The sequence below is a fragment of the Manduca sexta genome, chromosome 14 (assembly GCF_014839805.1).
Source record: "Manduca sexta isolate Smith_Timp_Sample1 chromosome 14, JHU_Msex_v1.0, whole genome shotgun sequence".
NCBI classification, from domain to species: Eukaryota; Metazoa; Arthropoda; class Insecta; order Lepidoptera; family Sphingidae; genus Manduca; species Manduca sexta.
In genome coordinates, this window is record NC_051128.1 from 8,813,356 (window position 1) to 8,837,310 (window position 23,955).

Consider the following 23,955-nt stretch of genomic DNA (forward strand, 5'->3'; position numbering starts at 1 on the left):
CTGGTGCCAGGCATGGGCCCGTAGCACATCGTCATCTGCGTCATCCAACCCTGCACATAACCGGAAAGTGCTTTCTCCCTCAAAAGTAGCGCTAAAATACAACCTAAAACTTTACCGTAGAGTCTAATATTCAACGTTTACTTGGCAACTAGCGGTCTCTACGTATCGTGGTTTTGCAAAACACGCTTTATTTAATGGTATATAGAACTGATTTTGTTCGTTTTCTATGTTAGCCATGAGCCAGTGACGATACATTTCGTCTTATCTGGCACTTTTCCCGCGGCTACAGTTTCTTTCATGTCTACTTGATACTCCACAGATCGAACCTACTTACATTCAATATGTGCACGAACTGAGAAAACTCTTAGTGAAACTTAATAATGTTCGTCATATTAATAACAATGTTACACGAGATGAACATATTAATTATAAGTACGGATTTCCTGCTTTAAACCACTTGCACCATATTATAGTATATGCATCGGTAGGGGAATGGGAAATACATAGTCCGTAACAAAATTTCCACTCCTGATTCTTGGAGTTTGCATAATACCAATTGGGAATTTCGCTTAATAGGCTTTAAGAACATTATTATCTCATTATCATATATTCTTCATTTAGTGCAAAAAAGTACTATTTGAACTTACGAGAGAACGAACGTAGCGTTTTACCACCAAGCTACATAATAATGGTTATAAGTAGCTTTGGGTTAAGTTTCGGATGAAAATTAATTATTTTATTTATTCTTATTTAATCAAACACAAAATATTTCGTTTCATTTGTTTCAATTATAGATCCCCCATTATAGTTTATGTTTAATTAATACATTTAATTCATCAAGTATTTCCCCCTCTCTCTCTCTCTGACTAAATTGCTAAATTGACATTTCTCTAAATTTGTTCGAAAATTGTTGTGGTCCAACCATTTATAGATTGTAAAATGTAGGTAGATATTGTAACTTTGACTTTTCGGATGATCAACACCATAGTCCGAAAGTCCCCATGACAACGAAGGTTGCAAAGTCTTCGAAACGTCGGGAGAACATTATAATATAAAACCCGCAATTAAAACCGCAAAGTATTTTTATTTTAAAACCAAAATATCGCGAGAACATAATACGGACTTGGCTGCGATTTTTTTGATTTTCACATACAATAAAATGATTAACTAATTTTATAGTGAGGATTTAAAGACCGTGACGACTGCTGATGCATGAACAATGAAAAAATAGAGAAAATATTCATAAATACCATATAAAAATGGTGAAAATAAAATTCATTTATTAATATTGTAATCGCTTACTTTTTACATGACGATGTAAGAAAAACATAGAATGTACACAGACTATTATTGTTTTGTTATTATTGCAGTTCATAATACCAAAACAATAGTTATGACGCATTTCAAAATAAAAAACTGATTTTAGAAATTTTCAAAGTAATGTTGACAGACTATCCTCTGTTTTTGTAAACAGAAACAAATACGTTGTAGATTTCTGTTACGGCGCGGCGTGCGCTGCGATGGCTTTACTGTACCCCCACCATACACTTCGCACATAGCCAATACGCTGGATTTGTCGGGCTATCGATGCATTGTAAGAATGATTAAACCATGCTTTTGTTTGTAATAGGTAATGTGTAATATGTTCTACATACCTTCATACATATGTAAAGGTATTAAATATTTTCCATTCACGTCACCGTTTCTAATTTTATCAATTACCTTGAGAACCATAAATTTAATATCCAGTAACGGAGACTTGGCTTTTGCATAACTGCTGGAGGTCTAATAATATCAGTGACTACTCCGTTGAGAAATCTATCTAAAATTATTGTACATTAGGGAGTTTATGACTCTCATTACATTTAGATAAGTAACGATCAGTGGCCTAGCGTGTCTTATTGGGGCCCTGAGGAGCCAGACGAGAAAAAACAATAGCAATTTCAACAACAAACAACATCCAAAACAAATAAAACTCTAAAAACTAAAATAATAATTTTAAGTTAACTCTAAAAACTAAAATAATAATGTTAAGTTGATTGTGTCCCTTTAACTTTATAACTATTATTTTTATCTGTCTTGTAATATTTTAACCTAAGGGACCTCGCCTCAGGAGACCTCTGAAGTAACAAACACATTTTATTTTCTACTATTTAGAGGTGTTTCTTGTGTTGGGGGTTATTTAAATTCTTAATTTAATTTAGGCTTTCTACTGTTTAAATTATTATTTTTCCATAAGGTGCGTCGATTGTCATCTATCATCACCTACTCATTAAAACCATGCTTATGAGCCTCGACACGCCATATCTGCTGTAAGTTGCTTGAGGATTTGGGTACTTATCTCGCAGAATACTTGATGCTGCAACATCAGCACAAAGTTGCCATGTGTTGTAAATAACACCGAAGTTATTACTTTAATAATGTGTACTGTTGTACAGCAAATTTCAAAACAATTAGACTTGTGAACATTGGAACTAAGCTCATGATCTTCAAACGTTTGAAAAGAACTTAATTGATTATTGCGAGTCGTGAGCACATGTTCCTGCCCCATTGTTCCTCTACCGCTTTAACAATAACATAGAGCGAAATTGAGCGGACGGAATATTAGGAATGGAATTGGTGAATTCATTCGAGTTTAAGAACGAAAGAAAGAATTCGAGTTTCTATGCGGAGGGGGGGGGGGGGGCAGCTGCTCCTCCCTGCTCACCCTTGGCCCTTGCTATTTACCCGAATTTTTTAAGTCAACCTTTATCTTTGTAGTAAGCAAGTGTCACCGCAGTCCATTGTGTCATGGAAAAAATTGTAAGAAACGTGTACCTACTGGCTCCAAAATTAACGTTAAATGTCAGAACAATGTTATTCACAAGTGTGATAAAAAATATCCTTAATGAAAGATCTTGTTGCTAATAAAAAATGTTTTGTCTCCGCTTTTTGATGAGGTTTCTGCCGACTTCTACTTTTGATCGTTCATCACGTTTTAGTGATTAAAAATTTTACACCATCTCAGCTTGCACTGCAGACTTGTGATAAGTCTTCATCGCACAGGTTTATTTATTTATTCATTTAAGGACCTCCAACGAAGGATACACGGCATACAATAAAACAATGTCGTAGCATTTTTACAATTAGCAATGTGACGTGCCTCTTCAATTATAGGACACCACAGCATGCAAATTTATATATTGGTACAGCGGCAAAAATAATAAAGTTACCAGTTGTAGTGGCACAGTGCATGAGACGTACTCACACTTGCGTCATATCACTTCCACACGGTAATCCCCGCTCCAATGTACCCGTCCGGTCCAGTCCGTGACTGGACACAAAAAGCTCATTATACTATTATATAGTTTAAAATGAATATATTATGGCTTAAAGTGCTGTACGTAAGAGACGTTTTCAGCATGAATGAGCCGGTCAGACCACTGTCTCACTGAAAATTATGCTCGAATGGATATCTTAAAAGTAAATTTAAAAAGGAATGAACAGCTTAGGATGTTCAAAAGTAAGTTAAAATTATGTAGGGCGCTATAATTGTGTATTCGTTAAGTGTTCGAAATTAATAAAAAACATTTTTGAAAACAAGCTTTTATTTAAATGCTCTAAAAAGAAAAAAAAACTTTAAATTTAACAAGATCAAGTTACCTTATTATTGTATTATCTATCCAAGTAAATGTCACAACAAGCTTTTATCTGTACATACATTGATTGATTGATTGATTATAAAAAAAAGATTGAATCAATTTAAAGACTTTTTGTTTGTTAAGTATTAGAGCATTTAAATAAAAGCTTGTTTTTAAGAATGTATAATAACTATACATTTTGCATTTCTCAGCAAGTCCTTTAATTTCATACCATATAGGAGTGCGTAAAAAATAGCTAGTCCGCCATCTTCGGTGGTCACATTGAATGTAGAGTAAAGTCATTTTATTATTTGCTTTCTTCACTGCAAACCCTTTCTTTTGATGCCCTTATCATGGGCGTGCACAAATAAAAATATTCCATCATCTTGGTCGTATTAGATTTACAATGATGTCACTTATCTAACCTTGCATTGTCATCTAAAATAAATGTGTGTACAAAATTTCAACCTAATCTGTTGAGGATAACTGCTTTAAAATTTATTTGCAAGAATTGACCCGAACATAATATAAACATTGCAAGTTAAATAAAAGCTTGTTAAAACCAAGTCATCCTATGGTGTATACTGTATACTGTCCACTGCTGAGTACGGACCTTCTCTACCACCGAAAGGGTTTTAAGTATTAAACCTGGCCTAGTATTGGTACATAGGGTCACGGTTAAAGCCAACGATTTTTATTGACAAACAATATACACATTACGCATAACTTTGAAAAGTCAGAGGTGTGAGTAATTTGCTATTTTGGAAAGTATTTGGATTTTTTATCTGATTTTTTAGGTAGACGGTATCGACGTTGTACAAATGGCATGTTGGATCACAGCAATAACTTAAGGATTTTTGTAGCGGTAAAGGCTTAACTACTTACCTACTGTTGGCACGGATCTCCTCTAGAAGGTTTAGGCCTTTGTCCACCACACTTGTCTGTTGCGGGTTGGCATACTTCAGATACCCTCGAAATTCTTATATACAGTTGTTACGCGACTATATACATAAATTTCCTCGTGTTTTCTTTAACCGTTGTTGCGTGAAATAATTAAAAAAGACTAGGTACAAACATAAATAAGAAAATTCAGCGGTATCATGGATTTTGAATTTGCGGACCAGCTTTCTCTTCCCAATCAGGCTACGCATCTAGGGAGAGAGATAGAAACTCTAACTATGGCTCTACCCCCAGCAAAACGGTGCCCTAACCGTATTTTTAGAAGCTGTGTTTTTGAAATTTATAATACATTTTAGAAAAAATCATGTTTCTGCTATACGTTATCTTTATTTTGGTTACTTCATTTGTAAAGAGTACCTTTTGCGTCCAGGACACTTATAATTCGGATCATACGCCATCAGCTATTATTTTTTTTACAGTATGTCAGGAAGACAATACCATTTTATGTAGTATTACAATTTTTCGTATAAAAAAATGCCTGTAAGGATATAGCGAGTTATATTTGCACATTAAATGTTATTTTACTAAAGGGACACGCTCATAAACATACTTATTACGCATATCTTCGATATTTGGAGGGACAATGAATCAAATTATCCGTAGCAATGTAATTTACAGACTTTTTTTTATTAACATAAACCTCTGAGTTAATATTCCTTCTGCCAAATTCTCGCAAATTACATGGCTTTTACTTTAGCAACATTTAAGTGTTTTAACCATTTTTATGACTTTTGCTTTAGGTGTTACTTTTATTTTTTTACAATTCATAGCTAAATTGACTTAGCAGTGAAAAAAGGAAAATGATGATGTCTTGAATTGTATTATTTTTTAATTTCGTAACGTTTTACCAATGATTAAAGAGTATAGAGGATGGGTAATATGGTCACGTGACATGCGGCACATTTAATGCATAAAATGGCGCCGACTCCGCCCCTTACAATAGTGATATGCTAGTACCGAAAATTTTGTATCGACATCGAAGAATTAAAGAGAGACAAACAAGCCCAAAAAGATCAAATACGAAAAGGGTTAGGTTCTACCATAATATAAATATAACAAACCATAATATAAACAAACAAACTGAAACTGATTTATAAGTAACAATTGTTAAAGAAAGCAGTACCTGTTGTGACAAACATCCAGTTGTGTTTGATCTATATTTGTATGTTGCACTATTCCTTGCTAAAAATTTAAGTTACAGATTAACATATTTACTTAATACATGATAAATGGAATAAGATAGCGTAGTCAGCAATTATTTGGTTGGTTTTATTTTATTTTATTATTATGCTCTTTGATCGAGAAACATAACCATGTTTCAGCAAACTAAAATCAATGAGCGTAAAGATGGTGGTTAAGATAATCAATTATAATAATTATTTGCAATAACAACAATATGATTATGTATCTATTTCCGTGCATGCAAAGGTTGCTCGAAACATAGGACCGCCAATTGTAAAAATATATCTTACATTTCATCTTTATGTTGTTTCTTTTATGTTTATCTATTCTTTTATGTAACAATTCTAATTTTATTCATAGCAATATATTAAAGTAATATTACTATTAGGTGAAGTATAATAATCATTACTATTTTACTTATCGGGAATATTGTTGGAAAACAGTTATCTTTCCTCGCGTTAATTAAACGTGTGGTTTATGCATATCTTCTCAAAATGTAAAGAAATATGTATTTGGTGTAGGATTCCAATCACGTCGCTCAATATTCTCAATTCATTTTGCCTTGGTTTTAAATTTTTTGTTATCTTAAAAAATATTCTAATTTCACTTAGTTTGTCGTTCTGGATAATACAATATTGATGTGTGCTCTAACATTCTTTCAAAGACAAAAACCGTAACTGATAAACGGGCGTCTGTTAAAATATCGATATCAATAATTTCTAAACAAATCCACCCACCCATCCCTAAGCTCGTGTGTAAACAAACATAATGATTTTAATGTGTATAAATCACGCCTAAAAGGGTCCAAAGCTTAACAAACCAGATCCACATATCATTTTAATTGATAAAAACACATCCAAAAAGTAAATATACAAAGATATTTGCTAATTTTCGGTAAAAACAGTTACTAACCTATGAAAAGATATTTCGGGGTCTTTCTTGCGTGAATTCGATTTGCATCCTTTCACACAACACTGAGTCATTTTCGAAACTTAACAAATACACTTTTTTTGTTGCGTTCCAAATAAGCTTTGAGTAAAAGAGATAGACATATATATTGACAATTCTGCGTCGATTTCCCTGACATAAATATAACTTATTCATATAGCTAATTTTTGAGGCCTGTCCTCTTTATATTTAGTCATTGCGTTTTACGCTTTCAGTGACATAGTGAGTAGTGAGTAATATTTTTTTAATGACATCAATATTTATGCGGCCTGTAACGACGATTATTACACCAATCATAAAATAATAATCTCAGAATTAAATAATTAGTTGAAGACTGAAGTACCCTCCTAGAGTGACAAAATCAAGTTGCGCCTAAAAATTCAGGCCATTCCGTAGCTTTGTCAATACAATATGCTTGCTAACAGTGGCGAAGCGTCCATACAAGCCGATTCCTACCGGGTTACCTTTTGTAAATTAATTAAAAATAATCAAAGGAAAACATAACAATATAACTAGAATAAAATTAGTATATTCAAACAAGTCATCCTATATTTATTAAATTTAATCAATACTTCAATGATATCTGTCGTTCCTATCAATTCGTTAAATCGTAACTCGCGCGCAGGGCTCGCGCCTTATAGTGTTCGAAGTGAACCCGGCCGCGCATAGCTTCCCTCGCGATATTGTTGTCTCTTTCACACGCAGCGCGGTGTCTTTGTCTAATCTTTTGGAAGTGACGTAAAAATACATGTGTGCGTGCGTGTCTGTGTACTTCAGGGTAACTCGAGAATTTGCGGCTTCATGTTGAGCTATTGGCGCGAATAGCTATTTTTAATAATTTATTAATTCTTGTTGGACTCTTTTAGGTACCTATATTCAAAATATATGATTATTTTGTAAATTTAGGCACTAGACATAATTTTTATTTTAGAAGGAAATTATTAAGTATTAAGATATTTTACTGATTTTAATTTATTGTGTACAGCGTATTATATTATGTTAACTGTAGAAAAAATATTTTGCCGGGTTCCCTTTTGAAAATTTTCACCCTTCGCCACTGCTTGCTAATATATCTAAACATCGCTTAAATAATATTAGTCTTCCAATTTGAACACAATTTTATTTTGTGGCATTCAAAAGTCCATAGTACAAATTAGATCCATTCTAAGTATCTTAATTATAGGTTTTAAATTATTTTATACATTCTCGTATCAAAGTCCACTGTAGGTATATATTATATTAGATACTGATTGATACGAGTCAACAGACTTGCATGATGAAAGTGTGTGCGTGAAGTTGTTACTTCGTTGTTGTTTTTAGAGAAAAAGAAACTTGCATGGGAATATTGACTTACAACATCTTGCTGTAAGATAAAGAGACACGTCGATTCGTGCGTTGCTTTATTCGTAATTGATTTTCGCTTGATTGATGAATTGCGTAAATACGTTTTAAAAATACGTAGTTGAAACCAAATTATATTAACAATTATCTATTTTAATGGTGTTTTGCGATTCGTATAAGTCGAAGCCTTTTTTACACCAGACTTGTCAGTGTGAAGTAAGAATATGATCCCGTGCTCTACATATCAAATGTACTAATCGTTAATTTCGTTGTAGATCTACCAGTTCAAAAATTTTATGAATGAAAAACAAAACGACATCAACCATTGACATCAACTTTAAATTTGATTCCGCATTTCCCCGTGTTATTTATAAAAAATAAGTAGCTTTATTTATTCAGGGACTCTTGTGTGAGTCGTGTGTGCAGGATAATAAAGCTGCACTGTTGACAATTTTTATACTGCTTGAAAAGACGGGTTCGGACGAAATAGTAGCTGCCACAAAATACTATGACATGACTGCTTGCTGTTGCGTTTTGTATAGTGATCGGCAGCTCAAACATCTTTTTTTCGCCTCGTTTAGCCTTTCCGTAACGTGGGCGTTGGAGATCACTTAACATTAAGTGACCCACTTTGTTTATTTATCAATACTTCTTATTAAATAATCAAAAAAGGTTTATCCTGGGTGAGATCCCAAGGTAGAGCAGTTAAAATTGGTTTGAGTATACTAATTTAAAAATCTTTTACCCTGTAAAAGTAACACTCGCACTCTACGAGATAAGAAGTTATATTTATCAACGCGATAACAAAGTTCTCATGCAGCTCAAATAGGGCGGCTCTACGATTGTCACTGATGTGAAATGACGGCTTTATAGTTATGTTTCGGCGCGGACGGTGCCATTGGCGGAAAGCCAAACTACTGTTCAAGAATGGTGGTCTTAATCTAGACACACACGTACCCATAATATTATCATTCATATACTAGATTCCCGGCAATAAAACTATACCTGTAGCTACGTTTTCGAATTTCTTCATATATTAGGAATACATTATATTTATATATTGACTGCATGGAAAGCTTACAACTAATAATTAAGTATATTATGAACATCTACAATTTAGATATTGTCACAAAGCCAAGGTCTTAATTATTATATGAAGTAAAAAGTGATACTTACCTACTATTATTTTCGTTGTTTTTTTAATAAAATATTCTTTTTATTACGTAGGCGAACAGAGTTACGATACGTCAAAATAATTCATGCGAAAAATTATTATTAGGTCCTAACTAATATTTACATAAAAATATTGGGAATAAAATTTATAAAGAAAGGTTGTTGTTACTACTCCTTTCAAAACCCTTCATCGGAAACGCGAGACGTACTTTAAATCGCAACCCCTATCAAAACGGCGCGCTAACCGCATTTTTAGGAACGATCTTTTCGAAATTTATCTTATTTCACTTCTGACTAATACTATAGAGCGAAAGTTGTGAACTTGTTTGGATGTTTGTTAGACTTCAACGCAGAAATAGCAGAACGGATATGGATTAAATTTGACACACGGATAGACCGTATCCTAGATTAATATATCGGCCACTTTTCATCACGGTGATTTGCGCCCGTGAGAAATAATACTAATTTTTAATTTAATTTTTCAAATAGATGCCGCTCTCTTTATAGATCCCTTCTTTCGTTTAGGGACGTTTTTAGCGGGATAGGATTTTCTTGTGGAGCCGCGAGCAACTCTTAATAATACTAATAATAAATTTTTAAAATGATTTTTAAAAGAAATGATACATTAATATTTGCATATTTAAGCTCGTAACTTGTGCGCTGTAAATGTATGGAACGAAAGTTCAGGCCGTTTTCTCGGGGAGGAGCTTAAATAAAAACATAAGTGAAATTGACCCCTGAGAGAGAAATCTTGGATCGCTGCCTGGCCATTCACGTAAGCTATTTATTTTTGTTCCCTATCCAAAAGTAGTCCAAGGTTGCATCTATCACGTAATGTTGAAAATGGCCTAGAGATTTTTACCATCCCTATACCTTACATATAAGTTATATGTAAGATAACAATTATTAACAAATATTACTTATATGTAAGGTATATTATTATTATATACCTTACATGTAAGTAATAATTTTTCTTTATTTTAAGGGTACTGTGGAAGTTACCTTCAGTAAATACTAATTGTTAATAGAAAGAAGAATTCATTCTTCCATTAGAAGTTAAATAGGTACTACCTACTATTTTCGTAGAACTATTTTGCAATGTAATTTTCAGATAAATCATTATTAAATAAATATACATAATAAGCACAAGCACTCAGGTCTTTTTATAAGTCTTTCTACGAATAGAAAGTCCACCATCTTCTATTTAAAGAGACTCATAAAGTTTTTGTATTAAACATTCCCAAATTCTGTGTATGTTTATTTATTCTATGTAGGTGAGTACGAGTTTGACTTTATAATAAGATTGGTGACTGAAATACAGACCCTGCTCAGCACCAGCAGTGGGATAGTAACACCAACCTGCTATTAAATCTATAATTTATCGTAAAATTATTGTAATTTCGTAAATCCGTATTATTTTTGTAACTGAACCACGGATATTTTTTTACACTTTCATCACTGACAAGTAGCTGCTGACTATAAAGAATAACTTATAGAGGACACTTCTTTCACTCCGATATTATTAAAGCGCCGGATTCGAAAAAAAATTAAAATAAATAAAATCCTATTTTTATAAGTTTGGCCTTGTGGTGCAGTCAAAATAAAAATTAAGTAGCTAGGCAAAAACGTCTTTATGTAAAACCTGATTTTAATAGCCTTTTAAACAGGTTTGTAGTAAGCGGCTAAAGGCCTAATCCAATTTTAATCCTGGGAAACTTCACGGTTCTTGTGGGACTCAAATTTTTTTATATCTTGTGAAAAGCTCAAATTACGAAGGCAGTGAGGTCGGTTCAAGTTTGTTTACATTTTAAGGTATGTAATTCCATTAGAAGTTAAATAATTAGTATGAAATAGAAAATTTCAGTTATTTTACTATAAGTATAATATTATGTGAGGACGTAGTCATAGCGCACCATAGAAAAATGTTTAAAGCGCATTTGTTTTAATATGCAATATGTTTCTTAAGTATGGATTTCGACAGGAATCTGTTATGGCATGACCTTGAAGGTTTCTGGGGCGCGTATAGCGCATCTGGGACAGCAAATATGAGTAGCACAGAGATATTGGTCGTGATTATATATGGCTGACTAACGCATGCGCTATAGTCCAAAAGAATATCGATTAGTGACAGCGAGAGGGGCGCCGCGCCGCGCCGCCCGGGACTGCGTGCGCCGAGACTCGCAACGGACGCTTGCAGTTTTCCCGCACAGTACTAACCGGCGCAGGTCCGCGCAGCTCCGCGCAGGGTCCGAAGGGGCACAGGGAGGAGTGCTCCGAGGGCGCGAGCTCAGCCCGGGACCCTCACATTACGTAACGCAACACGCACAGGACTGCGCACAAAATAATGTGATTTATTTTACTTCGATTTTTCTACTGTTTTTTGATTCAGTATACAATTTTTAGGATTATTATCGTGATATTACTTAGTTTAGATGTCGCGCGGCTTATTTTTGTTGTCATTTTAGATGTGTAGTGTAGACATTTAAGTTAATGTTATTAACTAGAAAACTGCAGTGATATTTTTGGTGAATAAGAAAATGAGTTTCCTTATGTAAAAAAACAAGAACTCATGAACAATATTCATAATAGTCTTTTAGTAAAATTAAAGTGCAAAACATAATTTTTTTTATGTTCCTTACATCAAATCAATCGATCAAACGAGTGCACCGTTTAAAATATTTGAAGATGAAGAGACTCCAAAATGATTCAAATAAATATATAATAAAAATCAATATGAAAATTCAATGAAATATTTTCATTACTGTTTGATATCGTAGTTAAAACATTGTCTCATACCAAGAAATTAGCAAGATTTGTCGCAGAAATGACAATGGGTGAGCAATTTGAAAACATTTATTAAATTGTAGTACACCAAATAAAGTAGTAGACAACTATATTGTCATTTGTCAGTTAGATTGGTGTGTAACGTGCATGGTATGAATGGCGTCACCGGATGAGCCGTCGCTGACTCGCAGCATCTTTCAATTGAACAAGCGAGAATGTATGCATGCTTATACAAATTGCTACCTGGCCCACGTTTGCTATTCGTTCACAGTAGGTATAAACTGCAAACTATAGCTTCCCACATTGATTTACAGTCTTATAACACACGAAGACTTGAGAATATATTAGATAACCTCTCATAAAATCAATAGTAGTTCTCTACATAAAAATGTTAGCCACATATTATTATAATATTTTCTAGTGTTGTAGTTGGAACTACGTACGTTATCAATTAAATCCATGTTTTATAATGGAAATTATGATAATATTATTCAACGACTTCGCCATTAATAGTGCTTAATTTGGTTGAAGTTAGGATAAAAAGATTTTACCATGTACTACATCATACATCTATATCCATTGGCAACTATTTTTTAATGTAAATTGCTAATTGTCTTGCTGATTCTTAGTAGATTTTTTTCTAAATCAATGAATAAGTTGAAAAAGAAACAGTCTCCCAAGAACATATATGCATTAGCTACAGTGGTTAAAGTTAAGATCCTTATTACTCCAGCTTCAAAATTCACCCGGTATACGATTAAACTTACTAATTTATTTTTTATAGAAAAATATTTTCACAATTGGATTAACTAATACATTTACAAAACAATGCAGTATTTGTTTATCAAATATTTTCTGTGGATATAGTGTTTCTACACTTCTTGTTCAAAATAGAACTATAAAGGTATAGCCAAATATTTTTGTTTCATATTTTCCTTACCAAAAGATTTTAACTTTATTTATATTATTTACTTGTTCGGATTTAATGTAATCGTAAATGTTTTAATGACGCGATAGAGTATCTCTTTCTATCACGTCAACATGGTATGGAGAGAAATCAGGGAACTGTGAGGCTTAAAGTTGTCCTTCTGCTTTTGGTGAGTTTCCAGTTAAGTCGTATTTATTTTGATTTATTCAATAGTTTTATTTACCACGTATATTGAATTTAATAATATGTGATGTACATCAAACCTGGGTGAAGTGAGTCAGTGTGCTCTGCCGCGGCCACACAGTGCGAACGCGCGCACTCTACCGGAAGAGCTCTCGACGCGCCTTCTTGCATTCAGCCACTCGTATTTACCGCGAAAATATATTTTCTTTTTATTCTACAACATTGTCATGTCTCTACTTTGTATTTCTAATTTCTGCTGTGACAAAAAATTTCTTATTCTTTGAACATTAATAAAATTATAAATAAATTACATATCGTTAAAGAATCATAGTTTACAAGTGTAAAATGGAAAAAGCTGATTCGTTCGCAATCTTAGATATTAGTATTGGCGATAAGGATAAGAAAAACTTGAATGTAGACAAACTCAACGACGATAAAAGTAAGAAAAATCCTATTACAACGGTGATCAAAATTCGTAAGTCTAATCCATAAGCATTTTAGATACTGACATTAATTTTCAACGACAGATTAGACTATTTTACAGTTAAAATTTAGTGACATAGAATTTACTGTGTAAATATCATTATTTCATTAAGTACTTAATTGCATTTCTGTATTTAGTATTGTAAATGTAAAATGTACAGTTGAATTGATTATAATTTTGTATAAGCGTTCGTATTGCTGTTAAGTAATTTTAATTCCATACACTATAATTATTTTATCTTTTAGAGTGTTTGGGGTCCACTGTATGCTTTTCCCTTACTCATTAGTATATAGAGACAGCTTCTCGTGTAATTTATGTGCATACTTACATAGTATTACGATTGTTTCCACTAATTCAATCCAATTAAAGAATCAAGAGCAACATTTCACATTATTAACCTTCGCACATAATAACTACTGTCCCATACTAAAATTTAAAGAATAGTATAATTACCATTACTATTGCGTGAATCTTTACTCGGAATAATTCAGTAGATTATAATCCATATTGGTACCTATCATCATACAACATTAGATGTCATTTATTACAGTGTCTTCAACCTATAGTATGTTAGAGGCAAAAACTTAAACCCCTTTCAGCAAAGATGCACCGCTTCAAACAAATTTAAAAACTTACTTGCCTGACCTAACTCTTTAAAATACCCATTTGTGTATCTAAATCCTGTTACCTGTTGGGTGCGATAGTGAGGCAAATCATGTATCTGGAACGACCGTTGGTGTTAATATAAATCTTGAGCCATGACATCCGTGAAGTAGGAACCAGTAGGTAATCGTGCCTATGTTCGTGTATGTAGTTTTTATTTGATTTTCCCATTTGTTTAGATTTATGTGAATCTTGTAATATAAGTTGTAACGATAGTGTGGTTTTATGCCTAGATTCGCATAATTATCGAAAGAAATGTTTTGTATTACGAACATCGGTCTTAGCGTGGGAAATAAGCTCATAAATACAGGCCTATCAACATTAACACAGTTATGTACGGATTCTACCTAGATGCTAAATCAGATGGCGTAGCAGGGGATGATTCTCTTTTAAAGTAAGAAGTTGAAGGTTCTTTCGAATAACGCATCGACATAATGAATGAATTATGGTCGTCAATAATTTTATTTATTTTGGACCGGGTAATGTACCCTTATACGAGGGAAAGCCCCCAAAATTCCTAATACTCATTACACAATATTGACATCTTTGTGTAAAATAACACGTCATAATGTCACACTTGTCAATGGCGTAGCTAGCCCGGGGACACAGAACGGATACAAATGAATGTAACCCCTCGAGTAGATAGATAGTAATATAATCCGGGGAGGACTACTTAAAACTCCCATCGCCATCTTTTACGTCACTGACACTTGTATTACATACTTACATGAGACTGTAATATTTAGTTATTAATACGACAACTGCAATAAATTATAATTGAGCATCCAGTATAACAAACATTTTGTTAATATTACCTAGTAACTAGATATCGGATTATATGCAAATGCATAAAACACTTTTTGTATAACGTTAATACTTATATATTTTTGTATTTTTTCATTGATAGTAAGCTTACTTATTTTAGTAATTATAAATGTTTTAGACGTGTTATAAAAAAAATATTGAACAGAGTAATGCCCTTTCGAGTATACCAAAGAAAAAAGCCCGTGGTAAATTAAATACTGTTTAAATTGCTCAGGCCAAACTCTGCCTGCATGGGTTTTCTGCAGAAGTGGCACCAAATTTTAGGCCCGGTCTAGTTAGTTTACGTAGTAGGTGATTTTCAGCCTACAAAGTACTTATACTTATAAAGTGCAAATTTCAAAAGTTTGTTCTAGAAAATGTTTGTAATAACAATACCTAATGTTACTTCTAATAAAAAATAATATTTTGATTATGCACATGTAGTACATATTTTGGCATTTTGATAGTGCATATACTTATCGGTTTGTTATCTGTCATATGATTGTTGTGTTATTAGTACGTTAAATTATTACGTCAACTAAGTAAATATTCTCTTAAATACCTTACATTGCATCGGCTTTTTAATTGGCCTTCTTTATACCTATTTGCTCATTGCAATAGTAAATAGCTGTGTGACCCAACGCGCTAGATAATTATTAATTAGATTGGGTGCGCTTATTGTAGTGAGTGATGAGCACGCACGCTACTTCCGCTGGCTGTCCTCAATATGAGGTGAGCACGCGCCGCGCGCCGTCGACGTCCCTGGACACGACGCCGCGCCGCGCCGCCGCCGCCGAGGGAACCTGTCGTGTTCCACTCCGTTACACACGTTGCAATGCCCTGCTTCCTTTTCAGTTGACATGTTCACAAACACCTCCATAATAATATATCCTCCTAACAGACAACTGGTTCCACTTAACTAACTTTTAATGTTTAAAAATAGCACTAAAGGTCTTATCATTTATAGCAGCACAAAGAGACTATGATACTATGATACAGAGTACTTCGAGTTTCTGTCGATATATATTTAAACAGTTCTACGTTAAGTAAAATCAGCCAAGGAACTGAACTATTTTCTGTGTGTGGTCAATCATAGTAAATATAATTTTTCTTTACATATTCTGGCCACTGCGTTCTTCTAAATTATCGTAGGTTAACTTCTTTTTACCACTTCTTTTAAACGATTGTGCAACACATGTACAATTTTCTCTACATTGCAACAACGACGGATAGTTGCAATCCGCTTTCAAAACCGTCGAATGGTACCTAAGCTTCACCTTGTTTGATTTTCCATATCCTTACTACTCGTGTATCGTTGTGTAGGTACACACATATCTACAGGAAACGCGTACTTTTTTGTAAGGCTAAATTTTGCTCGTATCCGTTGACATCATTATGTGAAGTATTTACGCCAATGTATTATATTTTTGTGTAGTAGTAACGATATCAAATATTTTTTAACATCCACTGCGTGCCATGTGTCTCATAACATGTAAATTATAACCCAAGACTGGCGATATTGTCCCATAACTCAATATTGGATAACATAATATGGTCTCATGTTTGCTATTCTCGTTTCGATTGTAGTATTATGCTTATGTTCCAAGTATTGGTTATACTAAAATATGTATAAGTTATGAGCTGTTTATAAAAATCAACACCGTCAACAGATACAATGTAATATTCTATATCAACAGAAAGAGATCGTGGCGAGCGGGACTACATTGGATTTGCGACACTACCTGAACAAGTGCACCGCAAGTCAGTCAAGAGGGGCTTTGATTTCACTTTGATGGTGGTTGGAGAATCCGGTCTCGGAAAATCAACTCTTATAAATAGCTTGTTTTTAGGAGACCTTTACAAAAATAGGAAAATATCAGATGTACAAGGTAGGCTTCCAAAAACAAGGTTCGCATCTTTTTATTAGCTTTTAGACACAAGAACACAAAAATTCATCCAATGGACTTAAACACCGAAACATCAAAAGTACTGATAATTACTACTACTGGGCCAGGATTAACATCTAAGGCCGGGTTTATGAATTATGATAGTTTGCTCTACCATCGTCCCGGTGCCGCTATAACTGTACTATTCTACATAAGTAGAGTGGCAAGATATTAAAATAGTATTTCGTACTTTATAATTAAATGTTCTGTTTGGGCTGGTACTGTTTAATGTCAATGGAATAATGTACTACATACCTATTATTATTTTACCTACGGCCAACAAAAAAATATAATTGTCCTGTGATCGTCGATATCTATAAACACCACTTACTAACAGAATTATGTATGTGTTGCGTCTGAGGAAAAGTAATATGGAAGTACAGAAGTTTTTAGTTAATTACGATTACCCCATGATGAACCGACCTATTTATTTATCATGACTATAAAACTAGCGACAACATATCTCTTTTACACAATAAATTATACCTCCGTTTTTTTTACTACAAATGTCTTTTGTACCACCATACCGGAGATACTTGTAAGTAGATTTTTTGCAAACACGGAATAGAAAGTTATACTAGTGCTTTAGAATATTATATAATTGGAGATCTTTTCCAGACCGAGTAGAAAAAACTACAACAATCGAAAAGAAAACAATGGAAATCGAAGAACGAGGAGTAAAATTGCGCTTGACAATAGTAGACACACCCGGATTTGGTGACGCAATAAACTGCGAAGACTCTTGGAGAGTGTGCTCGGCGTACATCGATGAACAGTTTAGACAATACTTTACCGACGAAAGTGGCTTAAACCGACGTCACATGCAGGACAATCGTGTGCACTGCTGTCTTTACTTCGTTCCGCCATGGGCACACAGGTACTACATTGTTAAATAAGATTACATTTTAAACATTTACTTCCTTTGTTTGTGCACGTGTGTAGTCAGAATGCAGGGATTTGTAACAAAACGAATATAGTACAGTATGCTATTGCCGGTGTAATGACCCATTCTTAAGAGCAATTTTTAACCTATAAAATGCCATAAACATGCGTTTAATTTAACTCATATAAAGTTTTTTAAATTGGCTGATGATAACAATAATATTGTGTGAAAATGTAAAGTTAGTTTGTAAGTAATACGTACTAGCATCATAAAATATTATTTTATGATGCTAGTATGTAATTAATTACAAGCTATTTTATGATTGATAACAATATTTCCATTTAAATGATTGCTAATGTATTCAGTTTATAAAATACTTATGAATAATGTTGTATCATTGTTTTTGCTTGGAGCAATTTATTACCAATCGTAATATTTAAAATTAATACTTAAGTACTAAGAATTTACTGAATGTTACTTTAATTAATCTACCACATCGACCTAAGTTCTTAAACTACTATAATCTTATACTACTATAATCTGCCTACCTAATATAATCTACTTTTTGAAATAAATAATAATTATTATATTGAGTACAAAATAGATAAAAATGAATATCTAAATGGGTAAGTACATACTAGATCCAATATTTATTCTTAAATCTTTTTAAAAGTATATGGTTGTAAATTTCGAGCTTTTCTCCAAATAGTTTACAGTTCCATATTCAAAGGACCATTGACATTCCTACGAAGTAGGAAATTAAAAATTCGTAATAAACAAATTTGAAAATAACTAGCCATAATACTATGTACCTACACACTCCCACCGTCTACGCTTAAAATGATAACCAGACTCCAGAGGCAAAACTAGTACTTGGTCTTGTATTCGATTACTAAGTAGAGCAGCACTTTATGTCGCTTTTCTAGCATTTTTTTCCCAGAACTGGATTCTCAGACTTGATGTCATTTAGGCTATCGGTCATGAAAATTAACCTAAAGCCAAATCTATTCTTGAACTTGTTTGAAAATGTGTGTTCTAAATGGTGTAGAGATATGAAGCTATCTAGTACTCTTTCGAAGCATTCACATTCTTTACTATTAACCCTAGGCCCCAACAGTGTATCGCATTTTGGTGAAATTAGGCCACGACATGTAACAGGCGGGCACAATGAGTGTCTAACATTTTAAAGTAGCAACTAGAGTTTATTGGGTCAATGAGGTGTTCACCCCGTGAGATAGCCTCGTATCATATAATGTTGCAGCCAAATATTGAATTGTTAAAATGTTTTATTCAAACTAAATATTATGATAGTAAGTATAGTTATGCTGTTATATTATTAGAAAAAAAAAATTTTTTTTGTTGATATACACCATTTCTTTAAAAACTAGACAATTATAATCGATATATCGATGAGAATTTTAAAATCTAAAAAATCATCGTTACTTTTGTATTAAAATATGTATTTGTGTAAATACTAAATTAAAAAATTACGGAAACAATATCTTTGAACTTATCTTAGTCCAGCTTGATTATTATTGACTAGAATATACAGCAACGATAAATATGGTAGTTTAATACAAAATGACTAAAGTAATAAACTGATCAATGATTTCCCGATGAGACATTCTATTGAAACGCTGTTTATCTATCAATGTGCTCGTTACAGTTGTTATTATGCGTGATTCAGTGGTATCATAACATCAATAATGTGATTGTTACTGTCCCAGATGAAATAATTCACCATGGAATTTTATTTACATTTAGTATATGAACATACAAATCTGTTAAAGAACGTAATTACGAACTACTTTACAAAGGTGTACCTATCACCTAAATATTGACAAGATAAAAAAACTATCCATCCAGGAAAATATACAGCTACGAATTTATCGATAAAAATTGCTTGAATTCTCTGTTTCAGTCTGCGACAAGTGGATTTGGAAATGATGAAACGGCTTCACCGGAAAGTGAATATAGTAGTAGTTATAGCGAAAGCAGATTCTCTCACAGCAGCTGAAGTTAAACGACTCAAAATGCGAATACTTAACGATTTGGATGAACACCAAATACAAGTATGTACCAACAATTCAGTCAATTTACTTATACATCGATCTTTATTACAATATACTTACATAAAACAATACCAACGTGATATTTTTCATTTATATTCTTAAAGTCTGTCACGTTCTGTAACGTCATCAAAAATAATTATTTTATTTTATTCATGTAAACAAACATAAAAGTGTATTACAAATGAGCACATATCTATCTATAGGTATATCAGTTTCCTGAATGTGACAGCGATGAAGACGACGATTTTAAGCAGCAGGACAGAGAGTTGAAGGAGGCAGCGCCTTTCGCCGTGGTAGCGTCTGACACAGTTCTCGAGGTGGGAGGGAAGCGCGTGCGCGGCCGCCAGTATCCTTGGGGAATCGTTGACGGTCAGTGTGTACACATTGGGTTTAGAAGGTGAAAATGAAAGTGATATTAAGGAGATTTTAAGGTGTATTGTTTGCAATAGGGGACCGGCCTGTGTTCGATTTTGTACATTATTCTATATGAAATGGTTGATCATACGAAAAAGAAACCCTCCTGCGAAAACTGCATTAAAATTGGTTAAAAAATGAGCCAGTAATTCATATTTCAAATATTACTATGTGCCAAAGTGGGCGCGAAGTGGGGATATCGCTTCATCTCTTTCTTTCGCACGCGTCGTAATGCCCGATGACGTCACACGTGGGTGTTGCGCCTCTTTTGTGTTTCTTGTTACTTACCCCTTCTACCGAAATTAAAAGACTTATAACTTGTTGATTTTTTACCGGACTTAAATAATTCTTTCTGTGTTTTAATTTATATAACGTAAATATTTGATAATAATAAAGAACAAAAATAAGTCCGGTCCCCTATTGAGTGAATGAAATGTTCTTCAAAGAATTTGTTTAATTTTCGGGTAAACATATAATAAAGGATCAGGAAATCAATGTATGTTTTGTAGTCGGGTATCTCTTGTTTTTTTTATAATATTAATTATTTCTATATTTTGTTCCAATATAACAGTTGAAAACCCTCGACACTCGGACTTCACAAAACTTCGGACAATGTTGATATCCACTCATATGCAAGATTTGAAGGATGTCACGCAAGATGTTCATTATGAAAATTTCCGTGCTCAATGTATATCTCAAATATCGCAACACGCCATGAGAGAAAGAGGGTAAGAACATTATGTATTTGTAGAGTAACTAGATAAAGTAGGTACACTTTTCAATTTTCTAGACCATAAATGTTCACTGGGGAAAATTAAACATCCAAAAAATCAAGGGGTTTTAAAAGTTTAAATATATGTTTGCGACGGACGTAGAAAAGACCACGGGGTGTAGAAATCTCACTTCTAATATACCTAAATGCTAAAATTTGGATACATATTTAATCACGCCAGAACTGTCGAACGGATCTGGATGAAAATTGGCACAGGGATACATTATAGTCTGAAATAGCACATAGGCTTTATCCCGGAAAAACTTATATACGCGGACGGAGCCGCGTGGAAAAACTAGCAACGAATAAAAATTACTACCACCACCACCACCACCACTAATTCCAAAAATGAAAACAATATATTACACGCCTATAGCATCTTAAAATTAGGTATCTAGTTAGTTATAAAAAAGAAATATCTCTTGATACCTACCTGATTGCCTTTATTATTAGGTACGCGCGCAACACATTTTAATGATGCGTATGCATGAAATGCTCATTCATCAACAATGTTAAAAAATATAGCATGATGTTTTGTTTGTATTTGCATATAATATCAAAATGTATTAAAAAAAATTACCTACCTACTGTGTAAAATCGTATTGGTGAACGTGCCAGCTTTAGTTAACCGACTTATACTCCATTTGATCGATATTTCTTAATTATTTTCTATTAATTTGGAAACCAGAAAGTGATCGCCTCAAACAGAATTATATGCACCATCATAAACCTGCCATAAACCATCACATTTTTATTTATTCTTACAGGAAACTAAAAAGAGACTCGATGGGCAACAACAATGAAGTAGTGATTACGGATACTGATCGCCTTCTTTTACAGAAAGATGAAGAGGTATACAGATCCGTCCTTACACAATATACTTATTTACCTTAATTTTTACTGGTGTTTTGACAAAAAAAGAAAAAAAAATACAAGTCTTAAGATGATTCAGATAAAATTTATGTGTTTTTCAGATACGAAGAATGCAAGACATGCTGACGCAAATGCAGGAGAAATTAAAAGCTTCCGACAAAAAACACGACAGTATCATAGATGTATAGTTAATAAAGTTACGCGCAATAGTATTAGCGTTAAGTAGTCATTTGCCTAATCACTAGTCTAAATTTAAATAAAAATTGAACCTCTTTAGAAAAATTGGGATGAATTTAGAGTTTTGATAAAATAGAAAAGTGAAAGAAGGTGGAAAATACCTGAAGGGTGAAAAGAAATGGGACATAAACGGAGATTATTATATAGTCAGACTTGTGTTTAGTAAAACATCAATTTTGTTATGAAAGAGAATTAATCATTTACGGCTCGGTCGGTTAATAAATCTTCAAACTAATCAATTTATATTCTTTTCGCCCTATGGGTCTCCACCATTTTTATTACTTATACCTACTTACCTATGTTTGCACAGTCTTTACTATAGTTCGATAACCATAAGTTGGCAAATTATATCAATATTACCATGCGCAAGGATGTACATTATCCTTATAAATTAAATTGTTTAGAGTGCCTGATTATGATTCATGCAGTTACAATGTGTTAAGGTGACCTTTATTCTATGGGCACCTTTTAAATTCTACCACCTGCCAACTTATGTTTGTGCACTATAAATAGGCTGCTACCGTTTTATTATACAAAAGATTGTAAACGGTTCACTTTTAAATAAATTATTTAATTGTTAATATTAGAATAATCATTCTAATAAAAGCTCTACTTAAATTTTGGGGGCACGGTAATAGTTGTTGCAAATGTACATTTAGCTAAGTGAACTATATTTTTAAACATTACTTAGTTGTTGCCGCTTTAACAAATTGGACATATGACATTCATTAATTGTCGCAGTAACAAGCACATGGACGTATTCGCGTGCAGGTCGAATGAGGTGCAAGCAAAGTAAGATGTTCATTTGGCATCGTAAGAGGATCGGATTGCCTATTGCCCAATATGTAAAAGCGGTTATGTTTATACGCGCACAGTAAACATTATACCCATCTCATAATGCCCCTTTGATACACTTTAATAAATCCGTTCTGTAATAATATACGAATAACGAATATCAGAAGTGATAGAGTTAATTGATCTGGTTTCACGTTTCCTTTAAATCATTCCTCGTGTAAAATACGACTAACTGGGTATAGGAATTTTATGAATATTTTAAACATTTGTTAACTTCAATTACAACCAAATGGTTAAGAACCATTTCCTGAAACCAAAGTGTTAAGGTATGAATTTTTGTATTGATATTATTGTACTAGCAGTAAATTGATACTTTACGTATGTTTATTTATTTCATTTTCTCAGTTTACCCTTATATTTCAACAAAAATTAACAATAGTGAATTCCGCGCCAATCTCGAGAGAACATAAGTCATCAACTTGGTTCTACGTCGGTCTGTACCTAATGGTAACTGGAGTAGGGTGCTGATAGAGTTTGAAGATTAAATTAAATTAAATTGCATAAAAAATTGCACAAATCAAATCGTAGCCTAACTACTTACTTAATACACCGTAAACTTGCTGGAAAAGTGCCTATAATTATTTTTAGTAGGTACTGATATTATAGGTTCGATTCCATCCGGTCCATGACCGACCCTTAGAATCTCGAGCGCTCCGGGAATTAATCAGTGACCAGTTTTCGGTGGCCTGTTTTAAGTCACAACGCACATCTCACAGTTCCGTGATGGCAACTGTCGACTGTCAACTAGCCACTGTTCCCTATTGTCGATGATGATGTGGTGGTTATATTCACTTTAATGATGAGTGATTAACTAGAGCCTGTGGCGCCCCCTA

The 23,955-nt window shown here is 33.4% G+C and overlaps 1 protein-coding gene across 4 annotated transcripts; it reads left to right on the plus strand.

Moving 5' to 3' along the window:
- Positions 1–11,408: 11,408 nt before the first annotated feature.
- LOC115445185 (septin-2) lies at positions 11,409–23,443 on the plus strand. 4 transcript variants are annotated; one of them, XM_030171377.2, is made up of 8 exons: positions 11,409–12,058; positions 16,768–16,959; positions 17,635–17,893; positions 19,821–19,971; positions 20,175–20,340; positions 20,957–21,113; positions 21,925–22,009; positions 22,132–23,443. In XM_030171377.2, exons 1-8 carry the CDS (start codon positions 12,049–12,051, stop codon positions 22,216–22,218), a joined length of 1,107 nt encoding a protein of 368 aa, XP_030027237.1. In that variant the 5' UTR covers positions 11,409–12,048; the 3' UTR covers positions 22,219–23,443. The 4 variants fall into 4 exon arrangements, with proteins under 4 accessions (XP_030027237.1, XP_030027238.1, XP_030027236.1 ...); XM_030171378.2 differs by having other exon boundaries at positions 11,411–11,570; XM_030171376.2 differs by lacking the exon at positions 11,409–12,058 and adding an exon at positions 13,159–13,558.
- Positions 23,444–23,955: the final 512 nt, after the last annotated feature.